Source organism: Branchiostoma lanceolatum, chromosome 1 (assembly GCF_035083965.1).
Source record: "Branchiostoma lanceolatum isolate klBraLanc5 chromosome 1, klBraLanc5.hap2, whole genome shotgun sequence".
NCBI classification, from domain to species: domain Eukaryota; kingdom Metazoa; phylum Chordata; class Leptocardii; order Amphioxiformes; family Branchiostomatidae; genus Branchiostoma; species Branchiostoma lanceolatum.
The window spans coordinates 33,974,971-33,986,950 of NC_089722.1; the positions used below are offsets into that span (position 1 = coordinate 33,974,971).

Consider the following 11,980-nt stretch of genomic DNA (forward strand, 5'->3'; position numbering starts at 1 on the left):
CACAAAGGTGCCAAACGTGGCTTTGCGAGCTGGGATAGGAAGTACAGGCGAATGGGTAATGGACTGGTAATATGCTCTTTGGCCTACATGTATTTTAATGATCTCTTATGCTGTAGGAAGAGGGAAGCAAGAAGTTCAAGGCAACAGTCCACCTCGGTGCTAAGCAGAGGTCATCCGCGTGTTAATGTCTAAGAAAAATGTCATTAGTCCGTCTTGGCGAAATGGTATGTCCATATAAGGCATTAGTTTGTGACGTCCTTTGCCCTCCATGTGTGCTGTCACGTATGGATTAGCTGATGTGCCTGGTTGGACATGGACGAAGTGATTGACAGGTGATGCTTACGTAGTTGATCTTAAAATACAATCCGAGAAAAAAAGGGCGGCTGCAGAGTGATATCCCTGGCAGAAGTTTTCAGTAAAAGGCAGCAGTGCGCCAAAACCTCTTCCTTGGTGGCCTTACACTATCCACAAAAGATAAGAAGAAGCTACGGTCGAATCAAGTCAAACCAAAATGTCCGTCGTAACGACTCAACCGAAAACGAGCGAGGCGATTCGTAGCTCTGTGAGATCCTCTCTGGCCGACAGAGGCGAAGCCGAATCGTTCAAGGCAAGAACACGGTCCATCAGAGCGGGCAATGTCATCACTTCGCTGGGAGGGGCGGGCGGCGCGCTGCAGACCATGGCCGGCGCCCGCAAGGCCCGGTCCCAAGAGAAGGAGGAACTGTCCTCCCTGAACAACCGCTTCGCCTCCTACATCCAGAATATGCGCTCCCTCCAACAACGCAACTCCGCACTGGAGGCGCAGGTTCTGAAGCTACAGGCGACTGAGACGACCGCACACACGAAGGCGCTGTACGAGAAGGAGACCAAAGACCTGCGGAAGCTGGTCGACGAGCTGTCCGAAGACAAGGCCAAGATGGTGCTGGAGAGGAACAAATGGAGGGATCAGGCTGAGGAATATAATAAAAAGTAAGATGCTTTGGCACAAGCTCCGATTTATTCAGTAAGGCCTGTCTTGTAAGCGTAACATTTCCATGGAAGAAAAGTAATGTGGCAAGTGATGGGTGTAGGAAACGCTCACTACCTGCACAGTTGGAAAGAGAAGGTGTCGAGCAGTTGAAATGATTATGTCCATCTGTGTTGTCAACTATATACTGAATGTTTTCTGACTGTTTGTTGCTACACAGGTGGGAGGATGAGGCGGCCTGGCATGCCGAGCTGAATACTGAGGTTGCAAAGCTCAATAAAGTAAGTCTTATGCTAACATGTCAGGTCGATACCCAATCAAATTATGGATCTGATTCTTGTTCTTACCATGTTTGCAATATCTTATTGTACAGTATTCTTCCTGTTTAGTAGCAAAGTTATCAATGTATAGGATTTATCTTCTTCCCTTTTTTCTAGGACCTGTATGCTGTTACACTGATACGTGTGGACCTCCAGTACAAGCTTGCTACTATGCAGGAAGAGATTGATTTCATGGTGACGGTTCACAAGCAGGTACGTGTCAATTTTACAATATAAGTGTAAGCATTCCTTCAGGCCACGATTCATTGCTTAGTTACACTCTACTTACACTTACTAATAGCTACATTCTACTAGGGCGGTGACCTAGCTGCGGCCGCATCGCGACCGAGCGAGTTGACAAATTTTAACGAATTTCTTGTGTATAAAAGGTATCTTTTTACGCTTTGTGTGTTTTGTTGTCATTTTAGACATGCTTTTACATGATCACATGATTTTAATTAAAAGAGTTACACAAATCCCTATTGGGGTACAACGCGGTCGAAGCGCGTTCGCCGTCCGGTACAATGGGGACCTAACCGGGTAAAGAACAAAGAGCTATCTATGCCTTGGAAATGTCATAAATCTGGATATTCCCATGAGTTCCTAATTGTAAATTGCAGGAACTGAAACAACTTCAAGACCAGTTGAACCAGAGCCTGTCCATTGTCGCCGTGGAGCAGACCCAGGAAGCTGGACCTGATGTCATCGCTGAACTGTATGACCTGCGGCAGATCTACGAAAACTTTTGCCGGGACACTCAGGAGGAAGCAGAGGCCAAGTACAAGGAGAAGGTGAAACACAAAAAAATTACATGCTGTGTTGCCATGCATCGGGATCTTTGACATTTGTTTTGATGGCTATGTTATGTTTGCTGTGATAAAGCCAAGAGAATTTCTGGTCAGAAACAAACAAAAAAACTGGCAGTTTTGTAACAAAATGTAGCAGGTTTGTCAGTATTGATTCAAAGAATGGAAGTATAAAATGAAGGCATGCCGTAGGAGCAGTGGGTTAACGTTGTTATCCACCGTTAGGGCACGGTTGGAAGGCAAAGCCCGACGCTCTCCTTTCATCGATTTTTGCCTCCTCAACTGGAGTATGGCACCCATTTTTACACCTGGGTAGAAATTGGAAAGTCGTATTACGTGACAAGCACCTTAACCGCTACGCCAACACGACGTCATTGAAATGAAAGTATACCAGCAGTGAATGTCCATTACTAGCAACTGACTTGAGGTACAATCTTCCTGTTTGTGTTTCCTCACAGTTCACCGAGCTTGAGCTCGAACGGGAGCGGGACAGCAAGACGATGCTGGCCGCCAGGGGTGAACTCATCACCTCCTGTAAGGAGTTGTCTGAGCTGCGAGGCCAGCTCAACACCGTCATGACCAGCACTGAGACCCTGCAAAGCCAGGTGAAGTTTCTCTCTAGCAGAGCTTGATTGTGAAGGTTGTGACATTCTTATGATGCACCCTGTTTGTGTCCAAACTCCCCAACAACCATCTCCTTCACCAATTCAGTGATAGATGAACTTAGGGGCACGGGGAAGGACTTTGAGTCTGCGACAGGTTGTTGAGGTGGTCGGACAAGAAAGCGGGGCATATAATAAGAAAGTCAAAATCTTCCCTGCAACAACCTCTTCTTGGATAGAACAAGACTTTGGAAGGAATTTAAGGTTTTGTGGAGCAGGGAATCTTTAATCAAGACGTAATGAGAAGTTGATAACCCAAAACTGTACATAAAGTGAAAGAGAAACCATTCTCAAGGACATCAAAGTCTTTTACGTTGTAGACGTAGTTGATTAAATAAAACATGACTTAGCGTTGACTTCTATTCGCAGAGCTCGTCATCTTCATCTACCGGTGTCCAACAAATAACGATGACCACCCAGAGAGGAATGTTCTAATACTGTACATGCTGCAGACCAATGTAACTCGCACACAACGAGAAGGTCAGTAAAACTATGAATGTATGTCAGTGTGCCTAGGCAACCCGCACCAACGTCCCTTTTTTTTGGTGGTACAAATAGATACACGCTAGCTGGCCATGGATGAAAACAGCAGTTTTTCTACATGTTCATATTACTCCCTAAATAGCTGTACAACGCCATAAGCTTGATTCAACGTAATGTGTTAATAAATGCCCAGGAAACTGACGCTAACATCGTCCCAATCTTGCAGTGAGCACCTTTAATAAAGAATGACTAAAGGAAATGTTGTTTACACCTATAGCATCGACGATACAATATATATTATACCCCAAACTATTTGGTCCAGAACCTCAACAATCAGAGTCACATATCTCTATCACATCTCATTGTTTGAACTGTCTAATTCACATACTTGCTTATTGCCTCACAGGTCATCCTCGGATCATTGAACCTTTAAGCATAACCGGAGCAGTAGGATGTCTACATTGTGTGCTGAATCCAACAACTGTGACAGATGTTGAACATCAAAGCATTGCCAATGCTAATCGAACGACAATTCATTATTAGGCAACTCGACCGTCTCACTGCGAACCTCCTTGTCTTCGCCATGATCGGTCATAAGAAAAGCAGAAGCAAGTATCAAAAGTATCAAAGATACGTAAATCAAGCATTGTATTCGCAGCTTCACTGGCTTACAAGCATTGCACGAATATACTTTAAATGTTGAGATATGTAATGGATTTACCAACTTGTGTAGTTAAAGATATTCAGTTCTGACAAATGTCGGTCGTACAATGTGCATTTTTGGGTTTACTAAATTAGCCAGTCAACCGACATGGATGATCAGTATCTCCAGAGACCGGTATTTAACTGAAAAGATAACGAGTATGGAATTGCAACTCTGTCACAATATACTTCGACTATTTTGTATGTTATCTTGTGCATGTCATTGTGCGAGTGCTTTGTAAATTGAAGAATAAAAACATTGAAAACGTTACAGCTGCGATCACTTGAATTCTAGATGATTTCTTGATAATTACATGATAAGAGCCAGACAAACTGTTCCTGCATATTGAAAAGTATGACTATATTCAACAATAAAGTTTGAATTCAAAATAGACCGATCCTGTCGAACACCATATCGAACGAATAGAAGACCCATAGAGCCCCCTGACCTCCGTCAAAAACAGCGTTGGCGGGGCAGAAATTGCACGTGTAAAGCAGGGTACGTATATCTGGGACAGGTTTTCAACTGTATTGGTTGAATGCATGCTCAGAACAAAAACGAATTTAAAAAGAAAATAGATCGGGCACTCAAGGAGAAGAAACTTGTACCACATGCTGACTACTACAAAGTCCGCTAGCGCAGAGTTTCGTCTCTTCAGTTACTGGTGTGTGAAACTGGCTAACTTGAAAGTGAACAGGGAAGTAAAAGGATGCATTTTAATTCTTAGTTACTAAATACTAGCATGCAGTCAATACAGTGGGAACCCTGTCACAGATATATGAACCCTGTTTTACACGTGCATCGGCTGCTTGTCAGAAACTGGGCGCTGATGCCCACCGGCAAGGGAAAGCTATGCGGCGCATACTGCTTTAACATTGACCGAAAACATTACGCTCTCACCGCAACTACATCTACTCCCTCCTTGAACAACTCTACCCGGTGGATACAGCCTTCAACAAAGAATACATAGCATTATTATTTGGCCCGCTCTGAAAGGGTTTCAGTGCCACAAAAGCTAAACCGAAGTCAGTGGCATTATTTTCAAACTAGCCGCGGCGGCCATGTTTGGTCCGTCAAACCCTGTTTTTGACGGAGGTGTTCGAATCGAACAGGGGGCGTGGCTTTGGGATCGGTCTATTGGAACATTGATGTAGTTTTTAGACGATTAGACGTTTTTAGACAAACAGAAAACATGTTTTCCATCATGTGTTAACTAAGCGTATGGTAAGCTATATGACGACAAACTTTACTTCATTTATCTATTTCACCAGTAGATACACTGATCAGGTCCCTTGACCTGTTATTTTCAGGTGTCCATGGATACATACACAGATAGGTTACATAATCAATTAGAATGTAACAGGTTAAAACTCAGCACCAGTGCTAATGCTCACAAAGTCAGAGTAGATGTTGTTGATATACGTTATGTTTTATGTTGAAAGCGTTTCATAAGCAAAGGATCAAGAGCCTAATATTATAATAAAACATACCAAGAACGAAGGTATTCATTTCGTCTTGAACAAGTGAACGTCTTTAAAAAATATAGTATTAAGTGAACTACTATTATGTGGGTTGTAGGGTTCAAACTGCATACAGAAGACATCTAAGTATGTCCTTCATCAACCGTTTATGCTAGGGTCACATTTCAAATCCGGGGCCCGGCCGGGTAGTCTTTGGGAGCGAAAAGTATGATATTAAAGACAACAAAAACACAAAACGTACCCAAAATCATCTAAGAGCATAGCGTGTGCAAATTTATTGACATACACTTTGATTTTGCGTTTCCGCAAACAGCCCGACCGGGCCCCGGTTAGGAAATGTGACCCTACCATAACTCAGTGTATGATTTCAGACATCTTGACTAATTATCTGATGCCATACCGGTCGTATGCTATGGTCACAAACCGACCGGGCAGTTTGCGGGAACGAAAAGTATGATTACCCGAAACGTTTAAGAATGGTAATTGGCATAATCTATGACTATTTATCGATGTATACCTTTTCTCGTTTCCGCAAAAAGCCCGGCCGGGTCCCGGTTGTAAATGTAATCATATCATTACTTCTGAACATCTTTGAGGCCTTTAGAAATTTGAAGATAACACCAAGGTATGATAATCAAGAAGGACAGCGGCCAGAAACATTATAATGAAATCATGTTACGTTTTACGTCAGTTACTGAAGTGTTCAGACATTGTCTGAAGGTATGTTCTGAACCGCTGCTTTTGGGCGCACAGTCTTCAAGTCAGTAAAAACAATTACTGTTACAGTATATCATTTTGTATCTACTGAGTCGGGCAAGTGTCAACCGGCAGTCACATGGATATGACTAATGCAATGTCTAAAAGTAAATTTATAACAATTTCGCAACTATCGATTTGGAAAGAACATTTGGTTGCGTGAAAACTGCGACAGATTCACTGACACCGTCATTCCCTATGCGCCTTGCTCTTGGCAACTTTTTAAAAATTTGAAGCTTGGTGTGCAAGTGTGCACAGCAATCTAGCAATATAAGTGGTCCGAGTGTATTATTGATACATTACGTACATGTGATTCTTAAGATTCCCAGGCATCGTGTCAAATTCAACACTGTGTCCACATCAAACATTTACCTGCCCTACATACTATGATACTGGCACTTCAAAGACCGTAAATTTCCCCACGTTTCCTTCCGTTGAGGCGTTGTACAGGATTTTGCAGAATTTTGTCTAAGACATAAATCAGAGATTCAAAATACACAACGGAGATAAATATGAACGAATAAGGTTTGATCCAGCGTAAAAAGTTTGCGCAGAATCTCCACAGTGGTATGGAAACTACATCAAACATTTGATTACCCCAAATAACAGAACTTATATGTCAACATTGTGCAAAATTTGATCAAAGAGAAATGATGCTGTACGGACACATGAAGCGTCTGGTATTTCTCAGATAACGTGTCCAGTGGTATATATTGAATTGAAACGTAACATAAATTTAACATAACAATAACACACTACTTTACCTTTGTTTTCCAGTTACTCGTATCATCCTTCCTACAAAGTATTAAAAATACGTCCGTACAGCAATGAACACCTACAGTACCCCGGAATTACTTATTATGTCAAGGTCTTAAAGTGCCGTGCTGTAGAGGATTGCAACTCTCTGATTCCTTAGACATGACCTCTTCAACTTCCCGAAGCCTCGGAGGCCAGAGGTAAAGGTTCATGGAGAGGTTACAGCCATAAATGCATTCTAAATTCATCGTAGACATGGGTACATCTTTTTCAAATCTCAAAGTTCATAAATAGAAGGCTGTCTTCATCCTTTACATTGGCTATTTGATTGCCCCACATATTTGGGTTCCGGAATGCCCCTCACATCGTCCTAGTCAGCTCTTGACCGGACATCATTAGTCAATGACATCTGTCTGCATTTTAGGCCATTTCTGGTGGCTTCTTCAACACTTGTATGCACAGGGACCCTCCCGCATCACTGTACACAACACATCACCAATGAAACGCCTTCTTGACTAAATGATTGACAGAGGGTGGTTACACTGATGAACTTAAACAAATATGGACGGCTCAAAGGCTTAAACACCCGCTGGCCGGTATAGCTCAGAACCCACCGTCTACGGCTCTCTGGTAAGACCGTCCAGGTTCTGACAGCCAGTTCTCCTCCAGGCCTGTTCGAAGCTCACACCAGGAAAGCATGGCCGCTCAGGTGTCACGAAAGACCGTTGTAACCACTTCCGAAGGCGCGCTACAAACTCTCAGCGACGCCAGGATGACCCGCGCCAGCGAGAAGAAAGAGCTCGGCATCCTCAACGACCGCTTCGCTACCTACATCGACAGGGTGCGAGCCCTGAACGAGAGCAACGCCACCCTGGAGGTTCAGCTGCAGGCCGCCCAGGTCAAAGCCGCTCCCGTCGACAAGGCAAAGTTCGAAGAGATGCTGAAGGAGCTGCGGACTAAGGTGGACGAGCTGTCGAAGGAGAAGGCCCAGGTGGAGGTGGAGAGGAACAGCTGGCAGACACAGGCGGAGGAGTGGCAGGGAAAGTACGTTATATCATTACTTTCAAATTCATTACTTTCCATTAACTACGCATTTCTTGGCATTTCAAGGTTTCAACAAATCGTTTCTTTATTTCTTCATCGCATTGGTTGGTATGACGTTGGTTGGTTGGTTGGTTGGTTGGTTGGTCGGTCGGTCGGTCGGTTGGTTGGTTGGTTGGTTGGTTGGTTGGTTGGTTGGTTGGTTGGTTGGCTTGCTAATCGGTGGGTCGGTCGGTCTGTTGGTCAGTCGATCGGTTATTAACGTTACTAAGCATGGTCCACGTGTTTTGTTATAGGTGCGAGGACCAGATATCAGTGCGCTCAGAGCTGAAGGCTGACATTGAGAAGCACAAGATGGTAAGTTTTTTCTCCTGACTACGTCAGATTTGTCTAATCCTTGATTACTTAATTGGAATATTATGCAACGTAGAAGTATGACTGAAAAGACAACAAAACGCACAAAGCGTAAAAAGTTCGTTTTTAAAAAAAAAATGAAATTCGTTGAGCGCTGAGGTCGCATAGAGCGCGCGGCGAGAGCGCCGTCCTCGAGGAATGGGGTATAAAGAACGTTTTACTTTACCACCTTAAAATAATCCATACTTTTTTAGGAACTGGAAATCATCACAGCGGCGCGTGCGGGCTTTGAGAGCAGGCTGGCGGTCGCACAGGAAGAGATTGAGTTTGTGAGGAAGACTCACTCGGAGGTAAGCTAGTCTGTCTGTATGTCATTTAGTTGCAAGTAAAGCCATATATTGACTCGATTATATGGATGCCATCCTCCGGCAACCCCAAAACTCATGACGCGAGTGTGTGAATAAAAAAGTTTAGCAAAAAAGTTGCCTTCATTCATCATTAAAACTGATTGAACAAATGACTAAACACACAGAGTATGGTATACCATACAATAGATTTTCTGTTCTTTCACATCTTGTTTTTTTTTTAAATTTGGAATTGACTTTGTCTTTCTACGACATTAGTATCATTTCCTGATTATTTTTTGCAATTTACGGGCACAAGATCGGTGAAATGATAAGATTGTAACCCGGAACTTCATGGACTCTGGGCCCAACACCCTGCCGTTACGCCACACGAACGCTTTATGAATATGGGCACATTTTACAGGAGATGACAGTTCTGCAGGAAGAGTTGGCTCTGACTGTGACTAAGATAGAGTCTCAGCAGACGGTGATGACTGGACCAGATCTCAGCGACACCCTGAAGGAGATCCGTGAACAGTACGAGACGATCGGACAGGCGAACAAGCAAGATGCCGAAGCCAAGTACAAGGAGAAGGTAAGAAAATATGGGGCTAATCCAGAACGCTTGTGCTTAAGAAATATCCTCTTTTCAGGAGACAGCTTTGTAGTTGTAGAAATACCAAGAAGATCTGAAAAACGACGCTGGGAGTAGCGTGTAGACATGCAAAGGTTTAGGTAGGGCAAGTCGTAATCTAATGTGCAACATTCATGCAGTATTACCAGCCACAAAGCGGACCTACGAAGCTGATGTCTTATGTCCAAGGCCAGTTACACAAGGCAAATGATGCCGGAATCAGTGTTTGATAATATAATGAAGTCTTCAACCCGTATTCTGAAATGGCCAATGTTTATACTAGTTTTTACCATATATAACCATATGATAGTATATGATTAGCTTCACCAATGGAACTAATGATATGTGATTACTTGTCTTTGCTGCTATATGTGACAGTTTGCGGAGATAGCCCTGCTACGGGAGAAAGACAGCGAGGCTCTAGCAGCCGCCAGGACAGAAGTGGCTGAATTCCAAAAGAAGCTCAGCACCATAAGGGCCGAGTCCGAGGCTATCAGGAGCAAGGTGAGTGTGTGATGCTGTCAACATGAGTGTTGTGAGGTAGCCTGTGGACTTTTCAACATTTTTTTGGACATAAACAGTCATACTTCCTTCTACAAGACCTCTGATCTCCGAACACACGTGGGCACAAACTATTTCTGTTGTGTATTTAGTATATCTATAAAAGTGATCAAATGTCTCAACCATGTTTAAACTGGATTATAAGACTGATTACATTGTACTCAAACTAGCGATGTGTAAACTGCCATTGGGTATATATTTCTGCCTGTCCCTAAACTGTTGACTCTCCAATATCTGCTTTGCTGCCTAAGAGTTAGTGTAATGTTCTGTATCATTTACCAATATATTATGTTGTATTCCTGACAGAACGGTGCTTTAGAAGACAGCCTAAAGCTGACAGAGACCCGTATGCTGAAGGAGGTTGAAGGATACAGGCAGTCCATCGAGAAACGGGAGGCGCAGATCGAGAAGATGAAGCTGGAGATGGCCCAGAATCTCACCAACTACCAGGAGCTGATGAACGTCAAACTGGCGCTGGACATTGAAATAGCAGCTTACAGGAAGCTGTTGGAAGGGGAGGAGATGAGGTAAACAGGCAACTCTATGAGGCCACAACAAGTAATTTTCATGGATGACATCAACTTCAAATTGAATGCTAAAACAGAAAAGGATGGCGAGGAAAACAATATGGCGAAAAAGAAGGTGGCCAAATTAGACACCATAATCATTGTAAAAAGAATTGAATAGACAAATATGGTATAACAACCAACAGGTCTTTTATTCCTGAATTCAATGAAGTGAAACTTCTAGAATTACAATTAAGGCTACAACACGACATATTTCCCATTTTGGAAAGACATATTGACCATCTCTGGATGGGATTCTTTTTCAAAATCAGGCGAAAATTGATGAGCGCGCTGATATCATCCATGTACTTGCTGTGACCTGATGCTTGATACATTTATTTTCTGTGGAATAGACAAGCCCCAAAGCTCTGCCTAACCATGTCAAAACATAACATGCAAATTGAAGTAAAACTGTTACTTCCAGTTGCTTCAAGCTGAAAAAACGTTAACCAACAACTCTCTTATTGCTGCCTACATGAAACTGTAAGAGAAAAAAAAACCATAGCACTCGTGGCTGTACATTTGTACCAATATTCCATTTGTTTTTATTTTCTTTATCTTGACTTCTTATCTGCACGTAGTTCATATCTCTGCTTCGATTGGTAATTTGTCGACCGATTTTAATGGGGGGGGGGGGGGTGGTTGTGCAGATTAAAAAAAGTGTATGATTTTAACCTTTTCACCAAAAACTGACATACGCAAATAATGACCTGACCAAAGCAACTTTGCTCGTGAGTGTCACAGTGAACTTTAGTACGAGAAATCAGTCTACAATTAACCACTTATAATGTTTATTTCTCTTGATTTGTCCCACAGGTTGTTTTGACAAGCCCAGATTCCCCAGCCGGACCAGGCGGCACAGCAGGCACAGCAGGCACCTGGAAACGACGGCATGTGAGAATGTTACGACGCAAAAGATGATTTCATAGCAAGCTTCTGATATAGTCCCGTGGTATTAAAATCATAGATCTTCATTTTACGTTTTTCTGTCAACAGTGCATGTTTAGACGGATGCCAGTGTTAATCCAGTACAATAGAGACTGAAGCAAAAACTACTCGATCACGATAAAAAGAAGACAACGTGCTTTTGAGTGTAGTTGCGTATACACTACAATAATACTTTGTTTGACTCGCCCACAAACTGTTGAATTTGGAAGTAAAACAGTCAAACAAGTAAAGTATTAGACTTATCTCCAAGCAGATATATATCGATGATGCTTAGTTTTGCGCGTTTTTACTTCAAGTGGTTATGAGAAGCGGCTGGGTAAACAAACAACTACGGGGTGAATGATAGACGTGCCACGTGTATGTCACGTTAGCACATCTCGGCACTCTCGCTCTGACACTTATGTAGTATTTGTAATTGATTTCAGCTAATATAAAAGCAACGAACGTAATAAAATAAATAAAATTGAACTGAATGTCTGAATGGTCCATCATTCGTGTTAGCTTTCACAAAACGTACTAAATTCTGTGTCCTCTGCTCTGTAACAAAAGACCACACAGACAAATATATAGATGTAGATTTTGAAAAGGAAGATGTGTA

At 42.7% G+C, this 11,980-nt stretch overlaps 2 protein-coding genes across 3 annotated transcripts; both read left to right on the plus strand.

Moving 5' to 3' along the window:
• The first annotated feature begins 344 nt into the window (after positions 1-344).
• Positions 345-4,211, plus strand: LOC136420667 (non-neuronal cytoplasmic intermediate filament protein-like). The gene is made up of 7 exons (XM_066407717.1): positions 345-969; positions 1,188-1,248; positions 1,405-1,500; positions 1,908-2,078; positions 2,552-2,698; positions 3,125-3,235; positions 3,645-4,211. The coding sequence occupies exons 1-6, from the start codon at positions 512-514 to the stop codon at positions 3,188-3,190; spliced, it is 999 nt and encodes a 332-aa protein (XP_066263814.1). The 5' UTR covers positions 345-511; the 3' UTR covers positions 3,191-3,235; positions 3,645-4,211.
• A 3,302-nt stretch (positions 4,212-7,513) lies between these two features.
• LOC136420674 (non-neuronal cytoplasmic intermediate filament protein-like) lies at positions 7,514-11,855 on the plus strand. 2 transcript variants are annotated; one of them, XM_066407744.1, is made up of 7 exons: positions 7,514-7,978; positions 8,272-8,332; positions 8,584-8,679; positions 9,098-9,268; positions 9,686-9,811; positions 10,175-10,395; positions 11,251-11,855. In XM_066407744.1, the coding sequence occupies exons 1-7, from the start codon at positions 7,632-7,634 to the stop codon at positions 11,258-11,260; spliced, it is 1,032 nt and encodes a 343-aa protein (XP_066263841.1). In that variant the 5' UTR covers positions 7,514-7,631; the 3' UTR covers positions 11,261-11,855. The 2 variants fall into 2 exon arrangements, with proteins under 2 accessions (XP_066263841.1, XP_066263848.1); XM_066407751.1 differs by lacking the exon at positions 11,251-11,855 and having other exon boundaries at positions 10,175-10,399.
• Positions 11,856-11,980: the final 125 nt, after the last annotated feature.